This window comes from Neurospora tetraspora (assembly GCF_033439725.1).
Source record: "Neurospora tetraspora strain CBS 560.94 chromosome Unknown B0H65scaffold_5, whole genome shotgun sequence".
Lineage (NCBI taxonomy): Eukaryota > Fungi > Ascomycota > Sordariomycetes > Sordariales > Sordariaceae > Neurospora > Neurospora tetraspora.
This window is the reverse complement of record NW_026944387.1, coordinates 2,623,423-2,641,650: the sequence shown is the minus strand read 5'-3', so window position 1 is coordinate 2,641,650 and position 18,228 is coordinate 2,623,423. Positions and strand designations below refer to the sequence as shown.

General features: G+C 34.4%; 3 protein-coding genes across 3 annotated transcripts; 1 reads left to right on the top strand and 2 right to left on the bottom strand.

Moving 5' to 3' along the window:
* Positions 1–301: 301 nt before the first annotated feature.
* Positions 302–1,213, bottom strand: B0H65DRAFT_443686 (uncharacterized protein; the record flags this gene model as incomplete). Its single annotated transcript, XM_062825640.1, has 2 exons — positions 302–1,078; positions 1,139–1,213. 2 exons carry the CDS (start codon positions 1,211–1,213, stop codon positions 302–304), a joined length of 852 nt encoding a protein of 283 aa, XP_062680697.1.
* A 2,565-nt stretch (positions 1,214–3,778) lies between these two features.
* On the top strand, positions 3,779–4,999 carry B0H65DRAFT_233479 (Clr5 domain-containing protein). The gene is made up of 3 exons (XM_062822220.1): positions 3,779–4,002; positions 4,190–4,429; positions 4,567–4,999. Exons 1-3 carry the CDS (start codon positions 3,887–3,889, stop codon positions 4,832–4,834), a joined length of 624 nt encoding a protein of 207 aa, XP_062680696.1. The 5' UTR covers positions 3,779–3,886; the 3' UTR covers positions 4,835–4,999.
* Positions 5,000–5,327: 328 nt separating this feature from the next.
* Positions 5,328–6,598, bottom strand: B0H65DRAFT_550087 (zinc-finger of the MIZ type in Nse subunit-domain-containing protein; the record flags this gene model as incomplete). Its single annotated transcript, XM_062829708.1, has 2 exons — positions 5,328–5,528; positions 5,588–6,598. 2 exons carry the CDS (start codon positions 6,596–6,598, stop codon positions 5,328–5,330), a joined length of 1,212 nt encoding a protein of 403 aa, XP_062680695.1.
* Between the last annotated feature and the right edge of the window lie 11,630 nt (positions 6,599–18,228).

The window sequence follows — 18,228 nt, the reverse complement described above, 5'->3', positions numbered from 1 at the left end:
CGAACCTATACGCCGGTATATAGACTCTTCTCCATCTATATCCCGCCGTCGACTACATTCCGGCATTAGAACCAAACCCCCCTCGAACTTCATATCCTGACCAATATTCACGTAGAAGTCCTTTCGCTTCCACAGCGCAAGCAATACCATATCCCTACTCTCAAAGCTAACATGCCGACTACGTAGTAAGAAGTACGGTGGATGGCCGCCCCTCGGTGATTCTAGCGCCGTATTTGTACCAAAAAGGCATAAAGGACAATGATGGAAATAGAAAGGGATTCCCGAATATTGGTCAATTTGATCAATTATAAAAAATAGAACGCAACGATAGAAGAGAACAGTTGCACCCCTCAGAACCTCGCCCGCCCGTTCGGCTCAATAGCCCCAGGATGATATTCCCCCGCGCCATAACAGCCCCCATCTCACTCATATCTCCGGTGCGTGCGTAGAAAGCTTTGGCCTGCTTCCATTGTTGTTTGAGCGCCTCGATCTCTGGCTCGAATTCATGTTGGGTCTGATTCTGATTCTGATTTTGCATCTCCGATGAGTTTGAGGGGATATCGGTACTTGCTGCTGTCGTTGATGTGGTGGCTGATGGGGCTTCCGAGTAGACTGACGTCTGGCCGTCACCATGGTCTTTCTTCGTCCTTGGTTCATAGCTGACAACGAACGGGAAATCCGGAAACGGCTGTGTTATTGTCGTCCTCGTGAGAGTCGTCGTCCAGTCGCGAGAACTGATGACTGACTGCTCCAACAATTTCTTGACCCAGTCCAGGCCGCCGCTGAAACTGATATCCGAGGTGGATTCCGTCTTGAGGAGATGCCGGGTCGTAGCTTTGGGAAGGCCCTTGTACTCTGGAAACTCCCACTCAATATTGAAAAGGCATTCCTCCCTGCTTCCCATTGCCACATATTCTTCAACGGGCTTTCCGGTCAGAACAGAGAGGAATCGAGCTGATACCGTGGCAATAGCGCCCGGCTCGTGGGTGGAGACGTCGAAATGGTGGCCTAGGGAATGGGGCGAAATATTGGAGCCAAATCTGGAGACATATAAGATGTAGATGGTGTCCTTTCTTGTCTGTTCTCCATGTTAGTTTGGGATCAGTTCATTGACCGCGGTTGTTGTTGTTCTGCTTACCTGGTCGCTTTCATTTGAGCCACCTGTGCGTGGCAGCGTCTGCGGCGATGTACTGCTTCGGTATGGCACCCTCATGGCTGGCAGAATAGGAGCACCTTGTTGAAGACAGTCCAACTAAGACAGGTCTACCAGAGCACTGGAGAAAGGGGAGATGGCATATTTATAAAGTTCAGAGGTCCTTCTTCCGAAGCAGTGCTGCACACAAGCCAAGTCGTATACAAGTCAAGCCAAGTCAGCTTGTTGGGAGGCAAGTCAAGTCGCCCGAAAGCCTGTTCAAGTCAATTCAAGTCCAGAAGCTGACTTGACTTGTTGGACTTGTTTCTCCAAGGCACGGACATATATGTACTAAAATATCCCCGACTGTAGGTATCTGGAGGGGGGTGCATATTGGTCTGGTACAGGTATTGACGCAAGCAAGTTAATAAGCCAAGTTAAATCTGAGGTCAAAACAAGTCAAGTACACGCTTGTTTTTTACAAACAAGTTAAATTAGACCCCCGACTTGATTTGACTTGCCCGACTTGTGTGCACACTGTTCCGAAGTCCTTCCGCGAGGGACCGCCATATTCTCTGCATGTATGGCATCCCATGTCAGCTGCGAACTGCAAGCACTTTCGCTTTAGGTCTTTTTTCATTGGTCATTATTACCTCAATCATAAGACTGCAGCTGTTCCAACTTCCTCGCTCTTGGGTTGTCGACCGCAAACTTGTTTCACCGAGAAATCGACGTCTTCGCCCACTCTACCCTCTCAGTTTTACTTCGAGGCTCTGGATGACTTCCATGTGAACCATGACACTGCACCGCTGATTGACAGTTGGTGCGCTGAGGGAAACCGAAGCTCTTCTCTTTACCAGATATCGACCCCGATAGACAGGTAGAAACATAGCTGAGCCCAACCACGAGTGACGGTCTTGGGTAGGTATCCACATCAATTGTTTGATCTCTAAATGTACTTTCTCACTGTGGTCTCTGCTGCCTTGCGCATTCCCTCATCTCAACCACCACCCACACAAATTCCGTGTAACCAGATCTCCAGAGCCCAAACCACAAACCGGGCACAAATCACATGGAGCTCGGAAGTAGCCCCGACAATCGAACGGTCGATAAGAAGAGAACGTGGGGAGGGGAAGCAAGGGGGAAGCGGGCTACTAGGAGAGCAGGCTGAATGTTAGGCAGACAGGACATGGAGATGCGAAACTTTGGTTCCATGTATGACAGAAAGCGGGAGCGGCTAGGTCCCATTCATTCATCAGGCAGGCACGAAGCAGGCTCGGTGAGGCTGTGTTGATAGGATGTAAGTAACACGAAACAAGCCTTGACCAATCGTGGGGAAGGGGAAAGCCTTCTCCGTAACGGTAGTTATCACCCTCTCCTCCTCGTGCCTGCCTTACCGTTGATTATGTTTGATATGTGTGGATGTCACCCACTTACTTGCATGTGGAAAGAACCATCAATGAAGACAGAATGAAACTTTCCTTCCGTATCCATTACAGCCTCTTTTCCTCGTCGTCCATCCACACCCAACCTAACCCGGCGGCTTCGTTCAGTAGTAGGTAGTTCTTACTACACCATCCACTCCACAATAGCGAAACGGTTTGAGTTGAAACATCTATAGCCGTTGAGCACTGAGGCGAAAGTTTGAGGACTCGTGGCAGCCATTCGTACCTATAAAAGTTGTGTTTTGTTACAGTGTGGCTTTTGCAAGCCTTTCCATTCCCGATTTGGCCAGGCATGTATGTAGGACTATCCTACACCAGAATACCAGAGCCTTGTTGGAAGCCTCAATCCAACTCTTGGTAGATATCCTTGGTCTTGCATGACTAGCTTATCGTTGACTTTGTGGTTATCGACTTATCGTTACCGTCGTCTTGCATTCCTAGCATTGCCTGCCTGGTATGCCGAGGCCGAGGCTGCCTAGCTGTTTGCCTAACTGTACTCACCCATCCAGTCATATGGCGCACACGACTACACGACCGACTCGGAACCCCTTCCGGTTACCGATGGTGCGCATCACGGTCAGGATTGCGACCGATTTCACAGCCCTTTCAAATGGCTCGAGCTATTTCGTAACCTTTGCAGGCTATAGTTTACGTCTTGCCCAGTGTCGCTTGGACTGCTTGATTTTCGGTCGGTTCCTGAAAGCTAACTGGCTCGAAACCAGGTAGGTGCTTGCCGGTGAGTGTTCAACATAACTGAACAAGATCTCCCCGCAATTCGTGTATGGCAAGCCAGACAGGCAGGTGGTAGGGCTGGCTAGATGTCATCGGTCTTTGGTAACGCTAACGACCCGGAGATTGGTAGCCTTGTGCGCTCGTCACCGCCCCGATAGGCCATAGCTGCATGCCGGGCACTGTTCCGTCAACATAGTCATGGCTGTAAGGTATCCTATCCGATCGATATCGCTTTGCTCCTCTCAACTCGTCCTAGGGGAGGATGTCATTGAGTCTCTATATAGACCCAAGACATTAACCGTTCGTTTCGTGATGATCGCCGTCCCAAGCCAGTCCCTTTCTTTCCATCTTAATAGTTGATCAAGCCCTTGTTTTGCCTCTCGAGATTTTGTATCCCAAGCCATATCATCCCCAACCGCATAGCAGACTTAGTCACCCGTCAGCTTTTCCTATCCAACGACTTCAGCGCCGACGACGACGACCTTGTTGTTGGCCCTGTTAGCGCCCTCCTCACTAATCGTGAATCTGGACTTTCAACAACTTAAACAACTTGAACAAGAAAAAGACAAAAGACAAAATGACGAAGCAATGGGAGGACCACAGACATATCATCATCCGGGAGTATAGGGACAACAACAAACCTCTTCATGAAGTGAAGAAGTTCATGGAGGAACGGTATCGGTTTAAAGCCTCGTGAGTATTTCTTTCTGCTTCGGATATGCGTTATCTTATTTCGTTTCGGAAATTCAATGGTGATCGCTGGAATTGCTCGTTCGTTAGCGGGCAAGTTCGGGTCTGGTTTCTCGTTTGTCGTTTCTCGTCGTTGCTGCTTCGACTTGACTATAATCGTATCTGTCTCTAACACGTAAATGTGGGATAGAATCCGAGCTTACAGGTCACGCTTCGATCGATGGAGGGTCCGCAAGTATACATGTCGCAAGCGAAGAGATTCCTTCGGAGGAAAATCTGAGTCATCAGATGATAGTACCGGTTGTTCGCCACCACCACGGAGTCCCATCCGGAGTCGGAGGGTGAGCAGCAGCCCGCAAGAACACTCGTCGATCCATTACATCGGGTCGAGCATGTACGAATCGACAACGCCAGCGGAAGATTTTCTGACGTGAGTTATCTGTTTCCTGAATGTTATCGGCAAGACGGCAACACGAGACGAGAAAGGGCATGAAGGTCGTGTCGTATCTTGCGAATGTGGGAAAAGAATACCATGGTGCTGACTACTTCTTTTCCCCGCTATACTAGCCCCCCGATCTTTGAGCCCCGGCAGTTGTATCATACAGACCCCCTCGCGGGACTGCTCCCTGCTTCGGGTCTGCATTCGAGCCAAGGAGGGCTCGTGAACAGTTTCCGGTACCCGCCTGACCATCAAGGGCAATGTGCCACCGGCATTTACCCGCTGGTCCATGACCCAGTCTTCCAAAGCAAGTTTATCAAGGGCTGTTCTCAACCGCTTCTCGATCACTGCTTCTCCGACAGGGTAGCCAACCGCTTTCCGCGGCCCATACAATGATCCAACAGGGCATGATAGCCCCTCGACCGTTATCAAACCCTGCATGGGTTGAAACGGACATGGCCCGCTGGAGGAGGTGGCGTTCACCGTTCAGCCTTCAACGGTCGAGTTGCCGGTCAACCCGTTCTTGCTAACAGAAAGCATACCCAGTTTACTTGGCGTCCATACCTGGTAGTCGAATTTCGCAGCGGAATTTTTATACAGCGGACATTGTACCAAGAAGCAGTACAATGAAGGGATATTCTGATGTACACATACATATAAAGTTTTGAGGGTGTATCTCTCCCAGCAACCACTTTAAACGGTTACCCGAGACTGGTTTCAATATGATCAACATAAAATGCATGGCGTTGCAAAGTCCTTACTGAGGTGACAATAAACAGTGCGCGTCGAGTGTTGGAGCGAATCAGCTGCTGTGGTTTGATCAGGAGTGGAATAAAAACTCCGTAAAAAGCGGCCGCCCTCATTAGTTCGATGCCGAAGACGACCATTCTCATTCAGAATCGTCCTGTTTGATCTCGTTGCTCGCACGGCCGGACCGTAGTTGGGTACTCTCGCCCACGAGCAGGCTTTCATCCACTTGTTCTTCGGGACCCGCATTGGAGCTGTCCTCGCTTTCCCTTGCTGCTCGAGCAGCTCGCTTGACCTTGCGCAACGTAAGTTCATCAAGATACAGGTCTTTGATGCGAAGCTCCTGTGGTGACATGTCAGTGGCTGGAGAGTCGTTGCATAAAATGATACGTCTATCCTTACCTTGGTGCACACAGGGCACTGTGCTTTGCCGCCAGTGCCTCTCAAGTACTCCACTATTGCGGTTTTCTCAAACACGTGTGGGCATTTCTGGTTGGCGTATGGCTCCTCGAAGGGTCGAAGCGTTAACTTGCAAGTGAGGTCCTGAACCTCACGCTCAATAATGAGGTCCTCATCGCCCGCTGGAGCGCCGTCCCGGATAGGCCTGCCTTGGTTATCAAACCAAGTGGTCGCATCGGGGAGGGGCACTTGGTCTTCGGGATGCTGAGCATCATGCCACATCTTCTTGAAAGCGATGTACTCGTTGTTGGAGGCGTAACGATCATAAGCACTCGTGGCACGGTACTGTCTCGCCTTGGACTCTCTTGCCTTGTGGAGTGCCTCGCGCACGCCGGTCAGAGGGGTCTCGTCCTCAGCTTCGACGGCCTCTGCCTCTTCAGGCTCGTCATCGACACCACCCATTTCCTCATCACTATTGTCGCTGACCCGCTGGGCGGCTTTCCGTTTTCGTGAGGGGCGTTCCCGGCGGGGTTTTTGGCTCTGTACCTGGTCCACCACCGAGCCCAAAACCAACTTCTCGCCCTGAACTTCGGCACGGTAGTCAATGACCTGTCGCAAGGCAGCCTCAATCTCATCAGTCAAATGGGTCACATCTCCGTTTAGCTTGTTGACGTATTCCTCGAGCTCGGCCTCGTCCTCCCCCTTTTCAGATTCGCCGCGGCCACGTCGCTTTTCGATCTTGCTCGTCAACTGTGATTTACGAGCAAACAGGGTATCGTTGATGGCGCCGACGGCCTCTCGCAGGTAGGTAGCGGATTTGGAAAGATGGTCCTCGTACTTGCGCATCTCAGCGTTGTTGTTGGTGATGTTGGCCAGGGCCTGTCTGCCTGCATCGTTCATTGGATGCGAGGGAGGCTCGTAGGGTGGCAGATCGGACCCATTGTGGGCTGATGTCGACGCAGAGGCGGTTGACTGAGGGCGGCGCGAACCCTGAACAAGTCGTCCGGGTGGCATGATGTTGGAATGCCTGGTATTGAGCTGGCGCGGCTGGGTGTAGGTGGCCGCTGGCTGTCCGTGATAACCTGCTCTTTGCTGGGCGATCCGCTGTCGTGCCTATAGACCCTTCAATCGAATATGATACTGCGTAGTGTTGGCTTGGCAGTTAGTGCCACTGTGTATCCCCAGGTGAGCAGGATAAAGAACTGGACCGTTGAGGCGTAGAAGGCGGGTGGAAGAAAGCGAAACAAGGGCCGGAGGGGTTCTTGATTGCCGTGGAGTCTCGGGATATTTAGCGATCAGGGAGTCTAAAACATGCGAGTTTCGACGGAGATGGTACGATGACTTGTTAAACACGCTGTTAAACACGCTGTAGAACACCCTGTCGAGCCTGTGCCGTTGTGCGGGTTGGGTGTGTGGTTGCTTGTGTGGTTGCTTGTGTAGCCCTGCTAGACCTGCGTCGAACAGAGATCGAACAAAGATCGAACACAACGATCGAGACGTCTCAGCGGCTGGCAATGGTATTCCTTGTCCGGGTCGACCAAGCTTGGTGATTTAGTGATGGGAATCGTGAATGGGGATGGAAATTGGGGCGGGGTTGAGGTCGGGATCGTAAAAACGCGTGTTACCATCGCGTCTCGACTACTCGTCAGGACGTTTACGTCTCGGTCCAAGGAGTACTCACATGACCCGACCCCATTACCAAAGCTTCCTAACCCAAGTAGATACGCTAAGACCGACCCCACATTGTAAAAAATCTCTCATCCGACCCTCGCCCCCTTAATATTTTCTTTCCCCATAGAGAAATAATTAATCGCTCGCTCAAAATTCCCTATAGAGAAATAATATTACTCGCATTTTTTAAATACTCCTCTTAAATATTAACGATCGCATATCCAAATACGACCGTAAACTGACCGCGACTAATATCTCCTCATTATATACGAACAGCCCGTAAATTATCTTTAATATATCCCCAAATCATCTTCGCAAAATAATTAATAATAATATTACTAACGCTAATACCTTAACTATGATTACTAAACTCGGCTTAATTAAATAGAATAATATAATCTTTATTAAACTATTAATAATATTTAATTTAGAATAAATAAATAATACAACGGCCGAATTTAATAAATTAGAAGAATTAAAGGATATAACCCCTCCTAATATATCGATACTAACTGACCTCTTAATAAGTAGACGGATATAATACTACCCGATCGTAACTATATTTCCTATAAATTAATAATATAATATATTAATTACCTAAAGGTCGAACATACGGGCCTGATATTTATTTTACCTAATAATATTAATTAATATTCTAATTTAATTTAAATAATATACTATATTATAATTATTCCTAAATACACCGAATCTTCTATTAATAGCGTAGCCTATATTATATATATTAAAAATTTAAACAAAGCTAAAATTAAAACCCCGTAGTAAGAAGTATATAAAGAAATTACTCCTAAATAAATACTTCTATAAACAACTTTAATAATTAATTTATAATATTATAAATCTAATACTATACCCAACGGAAAATGCTTACTAAGAATACTTCGTCGAGTTATTTAAATAATATTATATACTGTCGTTTTACCTTCAAATATGATAATATTAAATATTATAAATATTTAGACCCGCGAATTTTATAAGCTTACTAATAAAGCTCTTCTCCCGCAATCGATAAAGAAATTATAAACTTTTTATTTAAAATCCGCTTCTAATAAAATAAGGTCCTATTAATTAGGCGAATTATTAAGTATAGACCTATGCCTAACTTATCCCTAATTTATTATCCCCAAACTATTTTCTATATTACTTTAATTCAATTTAAAAAAATTATCTTCAATTAATACTATTCTAATAATTAGTTACGTATAGGCGTTTAAAAAGCGTTAGGAAATATATAGTTATAAAGAAACGAAAGTGTTATATAAATTTGTTTAATATATATCGAAAGTAGATATTTATTTATAATATATTCCTAATAAATCCGTATTATATTTAATACTTATATTTATTTAAATATTAATCAGCTATAATCGCTACTATTTAAAATATTAGAATTCAAAGATTAGAGAATATATATACTTCTTTTATTTTATCCTTAATAACTTTTATTAATATTAATTATATATTAAATTGATTATTGAAAGCTATTTAAAATACTCTATACTTAATTTATCGTAAGTCAAAACGGATACTAAAATTAAATTTATATTATTAAAAAGGTCGCGCTATAATAAATAGATTCTTATTTAACATATTTAGGATTATTTATAATTTATTATTAATAAATTAAAGACTAATTACTTTTAAAACTATAATACTATAACGATTTGACTCTACGATATTACCTCTAATTATTATATTCCTATTAATATTAAAACTATTCTATATATTGTTATAATTTCCTATAATTAATATTACTACTTATTCCTACTATTTAATAAAACCCCTAAACGGATTATTGACGATTTAAAACGGGTATTAAGAAGGTTTAATAACTCTAATATAATTTAAAGTAAATTAATTTAGGATATATCGTTAATAAATTAATGATAGGCTAATTGTTAATTAGAAATTTAGCAAATTTAACTTATAACCCATATTTTATTTAAATTTTTAATAAATATAATATTAATACTATTAACCAAATCTATCCGAATTTAAATAATATTAATAAAGTTCACTTAGTGATTCGAAACTATTGTACTCTTTATTAGCCTTTAGAGACTTTGAACCTTAAAATTGTAATATAAGAATATTAATTACAATACTGAAATCCAAACTCTCGTATAAATTTATACGTCCGGTATTTTTAGAAATAAATTACTGATTTTCTCCTATAGTATATTTAGAGAATCCTTAGCGATAGGACTAATTTTATAATTATTTATTTCTTTAAAGAATAAGTCGAATTCTTTTATAAAGGCCTTATTAAGTCTTTCGAATTAGATATAAACTATAAATATCTTTCCGATATAAAGAATAGGGAAGTTATGTAAGGCTTCTACTCAAAATAAATAAAACAATATAAATTATTAAATTATCCCGGATTTATCCCCAATATATCTCTAATTTTAATAGTTATCCCTCTTATCCGGATCTTTACTAATACTAATTTAGTCAAGGTATATATATTTACTTTTAAAATAATATTTAAAATTTTTGAAAAGGATTATAAATATATAATTTAATAGTGTAAATTATTAAAAAAAAGTCTTTATAATATTATTATAAATTAAGATTTTAAAGTAATTATAAATATGTTATTAAATTTCAAAACCTCTATAATATATTACTATTTACCCTTTTATTAATTGGTATAAGTTTTTGGGCATATATATCTAAAATTCATCCCCATTCCCGTAGGGTTATATATTTTATTTACTATTTAGTACAATTTTACTATATCTACTTTAAGCGTAGTATTAAAAAGTACGTAAAAAATGAATTATAACTTCGCTAATAAATAGAAGGGTTATTTAATTATGAAACCCTTAATAAATATATATAACTCTATTAATATTTAATACGTAAATTGATGATTATCTATTTTTGTTTCTTTAATTATATACCTAATTAATTATTCTTTAAGTAATTCGCGAAAAGGAGTTTGGAATTGGGCGAAAAATAAAGCTATCTTAACGGTTGGCATTAAATATAATTACGCTTACTCTAAAATAAACTAAGAAATATAAGATATATTTTAATTAAATACTAATACGGTTAAAATATTATATAAATAAACCTTTCATTAGAACGACCAGTTCGTATTACTACTTCTTTATATTTACACGTAAACTATTAATTAGAATATATCGTTAATATATTAAAAATCTATTATTTATATATTGTAATTAATATATTAATAAGAATATAAAACTTGATTATTAACTTATAGTATATAAAAATATTTAGGTAAAATATAGTATTAAATTTAGGTATCAAACTAATTCGCTAATGAATTAATCAAATTATAATATAACAAGGACGGATAGTAAATTAATAATAAAATAATAGTTTATCTAATATATTCGGAGCTAATTTAATATAGATAAATAGAAGAAGGATAATACATTTATAACGGAAAAGGCAACTAAAAAAGTACCAATTTTCCTTAATTTAATAACCCCTCTTCGTCCTTTAACTACCTCCTCTATTTCTATTCTATAAAGTATAATAGGGTTAATTTTTAATAATTCCCTAATTCTACTTTTTTTTCGGGTTTTTAACAATAATCAACCCTTTATAAAAGTTATATCTTCTAATATTACTACTCTAAAATTAATCTTATATATCTCCTAATAAATTAGTAAAACGTTTTTAGAGATCTAATATATATATTAAATATTGATTGCCCTAAATACCTACCCCGCGGCTACGAATATCGGTTTAAAAAGTAAGAGAAATATAGGCCAAAGAGAGAAATAGAAAATTAGCGCGCGTTATTGAATTTAAATATATATTTACCAAGCGAATAAAAGCGGAAATTACAAATACTAAAATACCCAAAAAAAAATACTGAAGTGTAAATAAAACTATTTTAATTAATAAAGAAAGGTAAATTTTAAGAGCAAGAAGTATTTATCCTAATTATTAACGTAATTTATATACTCCTTATAAATAATTTACTTTTATTAGATAATATATTATATATAATTACGGGTTTATATAAAAACCTAAAATAAATAATAGCGTTTATACGTTTATATGGTTACCCTTATAGAACCCTCCTTATACGTAGCTAATCCCGCCTTTATATAATTAGAGATATTATAATAATTATAATTACCGCATATTTATTATACTACTACAATTAATAAATATAAAAGATAAATAATTATAAGGAGAGTAAAGATACTTTTATTAAATATTTAAAACGCCCTATATAAACTTTTAATTAAAACGCATTATTTTTCTATAAGGAAGGTCCAACCTAATCAATATCCTATAGCATTTACTCTCCTTAAGATAAACCTATATACGTAAAATATAAAACTCCCCCTAAATCGTCCTTTCCTATCTTTCTTCTTCCTCCTTCTTATAATCTACGCCTTACCTTTCATTTCCTTATAAAGACATAATTTACTAAAAACCCCTAATCGATATTTTATTACCGTATATAAATAAACTTATAATTATGATCGAACAATGAAATTTTTATATAAAGAAATAACGTCTAAATAAATTTACAATTATAATTAAATAGTGAAGTTTCTACGTAGAGAAATAATTTAGCATAAATGATTCTAATATAGATAATAATTAGAATACTGTTCGGTCCGGGCGAATTAATATAATAAAGAATCCTAATCCGAACCCCCTTTTAATTTTCTTCGATAATACCAATTTCGTGATATTATCCTACCTCTATTACCCCCCCTTCTCCTAATATCGCTTAAAGAATAATAAATAAATTAAAAAATATAAGAAAAATTATTACAAAAATATATTAATCGATAAAGGATATTTACTCTATATTAACTATTATAATGTAAGGATAGTCGTATTATAGTTTAATTTCGGTAGTAATAATAAAATTCCCGGTTATTATAAGGTAGATAATATATACCCGGTCGTTTATATTACCTCCGAGTTTATTAGCAATAAATATCAACGAAAGGAATTACCATCGCTCTTTACAACTTTATTATTTAAATAGGTTATTATATTTAAAGTAAAAATAAAAGCTCTTTATAGGGTTAAATTATTATTAAGATACTAAAGTATACTAATATACGCACTTTAATATAATATACTAAATGTCAATATATATACCCTTCTTATTAAAATTTTATTTACCCTTTCCTTATAAAAAATAATATCCCCCTTCTTATACTAATTCGCTAGTTTATATCTAATAGCGAATATTTTTAATCCTTTTATATATTTGAAAATATTTTACGAATTCGGTAATAAATTTTAGACCAGCGCGACCTTCGATAATTAGATTAATATATTAAAAAATTTCCCCGGATACTTTTACAATAAATAATACGAGTATATTTTAATAATTATAGTATAATAGGACGAATTAACCTATATCCTATATATAATTCGGATTAGGAATTTAAAGAACCCTATTAAATAATAACGATCGTTGGTATACTAATAAAAATTTTATATAATAATAATATTTTATACTATATATTTAATATATTTTAAAATATTTCATATTGGAATTAATTAATTTAGGGAGCTTCAATATATTTAGGACCTTTATAATAAATAGAATAAGAAGGGTTATTAAAGAGGTTTCTCTATTAATAATTAAGTACGTACTATAATATATTATATTTATATTATCGGTCGTTGTATTATAAAGAATTAATATTTAATTGGTCGTAATAATATATAATTTAAAGAAACTATACTTTATTAAATTATTTCTCTAGACGACCGGCCGGAGATTCTAAACTATAAGGGGTATAAAAAGTCGATAAATAACTTCGCTTAAATTATTATTAATCGATTATACTTAATAGCGTGGAATAGCTTTAAGGCCGTCGACGACCTTTCGGATTTTAATAAATTTCGAATATTAATTTAAAATTTAAATTGCTTAGAGAAGTTAATATATAATTTAGCTATTTTCTAATAATTAGGCCGGATTTTTTTGAAATTATGAAAGCGGAAAAAGTTTACTAAGAATTAGAAGGATTAATTAATTCGCTAAAGTGCGTAATAGTTTTCCGACCTATATTTTAAAATATTAATTCTAATTTTGGAATTGATATTTAAAATTTTATTCGTATAGTTTAAAACGGTTATTCAAAACCGTTCCAATTATATTTACCGGTTTATTATATTAATAGAAGGTAATATATTACCTAATAAAAATTAAATATATTCCATTTTCTTTAATGAAAAAGATTTAGAATTTTATATATAATACGACGAAAATAGCGAGGTTTATAAGAAATTGATATACTGGTTAAAAGAGAGTATAATTATTTATTAGGAGAGGTTAAGATATAAAATCGAAGTTCGTAATAAAAATATAAATAGATAAAATCGATACGCTAAAGAATAATAGAAGTGCAATTTTATTATAACCTAATTATAATAACGCAATTACTTATTTAAAAAGTAATGTTATAATTAAATTACCGACTTAATATATAATATAATAATTAATTAGAATCACCCTATCGATAAGAATTAAATATACCCGCCCGAAGCGGATAAATTTATAGATTTCGCTACTTTAAAGCGCTAATATAATTAAGTAAATTAGGATTTAGATAATAAAAACCAATCTTTACTACTATATTAATTTATTAATAAATTCATTCGGTATTTATTTCTATTCGCGCCTCCTTACACTTTCTCTATAAAAAAACTATTTAAAACTATTATATACTATTTATTCCTATTCTTACCTCCTGAAATCCTCTATAGAAAAATAATTTAAAGCCGTTATATATTAATTTCGCGATTTAAATATATATATTATTTATTAATTTAAATAGAGCCCTTTAAAAACTACTATATTAATTAACGATATTAATATTAGAAAAATTATTATATATATAATAGTAATCTGTATATATACGCATAGGGTCCAAAATAATTATAATAAAAGGATTCCTATTCTAATATACCCGTTATTAATTTTAATACTAGTTTTACTTATTACATAAACCTTTTATAAATATATTATAATATTCGGCAATATACTAACCTTCAAATATTTTTATAGTTATAGGTTAATTATAAACGTAAAAAACCCGTAAGTATAGGTAATATTTCTTTAAATAGAATTTAACGAATTTATATAAAATATAATTATTAGCCGAAACGATTCTAAACCGGCGTATATTATTATTTTAACGGCCGTCCTAACGTATTACCGCCGCTAAGTAAATAAATATATATAGAAAATAATAGAAAACCGGAGGATTCGTTTAAGTTACGTAGTATAATCCCCGCTAATATATTTATTTAATCTGGTAAACCTATTAAAAAGGCTACAATTAAAAAAACCGGTATAGGGAAGGGTACTATTAAAAAAGGGTTTAAAAAGATTATTGTAAAAAAAAGTATTTTCAAAACCGCTATTCAATTTAGTTTCGAAGAAAATAAAAATATCGACGATAATTTATTAGAAATATATTTAGCTGAAGAGAAAATTGATAAAATAGGGGATATAAACGAGTAAATTTCCTTATAGAGAAATAATACGCTGTATCGAAACTATTTTAAATTAATGTACGTAAAAACCCTACTTCAAATAATGGAATTAGAGAATAAGTCTAATTCCGCTATAAATTACGGATGATTAGGGTAGAAGGTATTGAATTTTACTAGGTTATTTATAATGAAGTATAATTTTTATAAAGTTAAAATTCCGTAATATAGTGGTAAATTAGATTTATATTTAAATATACTATTATTTTCGTATTAGTAACGCCTCTCCTAAACCGCATTATTAATTTAAATACTTTTGTTAAAATAATTTAGGATAACGCTAATATCCTTATTATAATATTCAATCTTATAGAGGGATAAATTCTAATATAATTAGAGAATTTTAATTGTTCTCTTAAGACTTCGGCCTATTAATTCTATAATAATATTTTATATTATATATTTATATTTTTATAAAAGACCGAATAAGAATAAGGGTTTAAATAGTAAGCCTTCTTAGACCGTACCTAAATTTTTATTATAAATACTAACGTAGTAATATCGGCGGATATTACCAATATTATTTCTAATTATAAATATATTTAATTATCCTATAGAATAATTATGATAATGATACTACCGAACGGCCTTATAATTTACCCTTCGGCGACTATTCTATTAATATTAATTAAGCGCGTAGGATTCGGATATTAATACTTCCCTAATATAATATTAATTTTAACCGACGGGATATTAAAGTAAATTTATATTAATGCGGTTACTATAGATAGTAATAGCGACGGCGATGAAGTAAGCCTAAAGGGGTTAAAGATAGCGTATATTCGCGCTATGTAGTATTTTGCACAAAATTATTATATTTAAGAATTCTTCAACGTTTATAACGAAATTATAAATAATCTAAAAATATAAATATAGAACTTCCTAAATTATAACTTGGGGTTCCCTACTAATAGTGATATTATTAGCGATGATAATAATAAAATCACTGTGAAATTTGGTATAAAAACTATTAAAACGCTAATTAAATAGAATTTTAATAGGGGTTTAATATATACCTTCGCCCAACTCAATTAAGACCCTAATAATTAGCTCCCTATTAAACTGGGACGAATAATAGGATTTAATTATTCAAAGTCGCCCCTCTAAATTTAAATTGTTTAATAATATTTTTAATAGAAATTATAGTAGAAGCGTATGTTCATTATAATCAACTTCCTTTAAATATAAATATTAATAATACCTCGGAAAAGTTTTATTATAATATTAAATTAATATTTTAATAGGACGCTTATAATTATTTTAAAAAGTATAATTTTATTACCTAATTTATCCGCTCTTAATAATCGTAATTAGAGTAAATTATTATTATTATTAATTAGAATTCGCTATATACGGATATTAATATTTTAATTTTAAATTTTAATATTAATATAATCGGTTTAAACGTATATTAATAATATTATATTGGTATCGGTCTCTTCTTTATATAGAACGTCCCTACAATCCTATAATATATTAGCCGCCTATTCTATATTAAGTAGATACAATTAATAGAATAATATCTTCCTACTATTTATAAGACTATTAATTATTAGTAAAAAAAGCGTATTATACGTAAGGTTAATATTTCTTTCTTTATAAAGAAATAATATAATTATTTATTAACGTATTTTAGTAAATATTTTCCTTATAATTAGGAATTAGTATTTAATATATCAAAAGTTCGTATTTACAGACTAATTAGCGTACGAGGCTATTAAGGCGTTGATATCCTATAAATTTAATAAGTATTTATAGGTAGCCTCCCTTCTTTAGAGCGTAAATAATTATTATATTATTTGTACTATCCGAATTGGAAATATATATTCGTTTATCATTTCTTTATACGCCTAGGACCCTTACAAGTTCGAGGCCAATCTAATCTATAAATATCTTTTAAAAATACTTTCTATTTTCAACCTAATATTTATCGAATTTTATTTCCGCGGCTATCCTAATATAATTTTAATACTAAAATAATTAGTCGAAATTACTTAGTAATCTATCAACTAAATTGAAATCGCTTAGTAATCGGTCGACTAAATCGGTTTTATTTAGTAATTTATCGAATATATTATATAATATTAATAGTTGTAAAAGGAGAGGAGGTTATTTTTAATCAGTTTAGCGAATATTCTGATTGGAGCGGCGAAGAATAACGTTTACAAACGCCTTGTTATTTAAAGCAAATTCGCAGACGAAATTAGCTAGACCGATATTAAAATCGAAAATAATAAGTAATTAAATATTTTACGAAACGGCGAAAGTAAATTAATAGTTCGGTATTTAGCCCTAGTAACGCTATTGAAACTTTAGCTTTTACCCTTTAAGTGTAATATTAACAGGGGCGAAAATTTATTCGTACTAATTTTTAAACGGCGGCGTTTAGGCGCCGATAGCGCTTTTAATATATTTAATAAATAAGACCTGGAGTCAATAAATTTCTCTATAAAGAAAGAAAATAATTACCCTAATTTACTTTCGTTACTTATAAGCTTATATAAACAATACCCAATTAATAGGTAACCTATTTTTACTAAGAGTATAATAATTATAAATACCAATCTTATTGAGAGTATAATAATTATAAATACTAATTTTACTACGAAGAAAGTAGCCGAAGAGGTTAATCTTATAGAAATAGATTTTTCTATAGAGAAAGAAAATAATTACTCTAACCTATTTTCGTTATTTACGAACCTACTTAGGCAACCCTAAATTAACGAGTAAGCCCTTTTAATTAAAAATATAGTAATTGTAAATATTACTTTTACTACGAAGAAAGTAATTATAAATACTAGTCTTATAAAGATAGATTTCTCTATAGAGAAAGAAAGTGAATATTTTAATTTACTTTCGTTACTTATAAACTTATTCGAATAACTTTAAATTAATGAATAAACCCTTTTAATTAAATTCGAAGCAACTGAGGAAGTTTATTTTACTTTTAAAGAAGAGGCCCGTTTTACTATTCAAGTAATTAAAGAAAACACCCGTCTTACTATTTAAGTAGCTAAAGAAGATATTCGTTTTATTATTAAAGTAGTTAAAGAAAATTTGTAAATCCTAATAAATTCCCCTATATATAATTAGGGCAATTCTATTTATTATACGAAGCTCCTCGTATTCGCTACCCTTTTAATAAAGATTCTTTACGTAATTATATCTAAATTTACTAAATTTAGTATAAATAAGACGGAGACTTTAAAATTTATAAAGGAGCGTTTTAATGTCGTTATTTCATTAAAGAGATATATTATATATAAGGGTGTTAAATATAAAGTATATAGGATTAATAGCCCCTTGTACAATATAGTAAAATATTTCGGAACCGAAAAAGAATATATCTAAGCGTATAAAATATTTAGTAAAAAGGTTTTGTATAGTATTTATAAGCTTAATATAAATAATTTAGTAAGCGTTAATATACCGTT

Bases quoted from the DNA above. Each gene is read 5' to 3' on its own strand.
- B0H65DRAFT_233479 (XM_062822220.1), top strand. From the start codon at position 3,887: ATGACGAAGCAATGGGAGGACCACAGACATATCATCATCCGGGAGTAT. The intron at 4,003-4,189 runs GTGAGTATTTCT...AATGTGGGATAG, and splicing joins CGGTATCGGTTTAAAGCCTC to AATCCGAGCTTACAGGTCAC. The intron at 4,430-4,566 runs GTGAGTTATCTG...CCGCTATACTAG, and splicing joins CCAGCGGAAGATTTTCTGAC to CCCCCCGATCTTTGAGCCCC.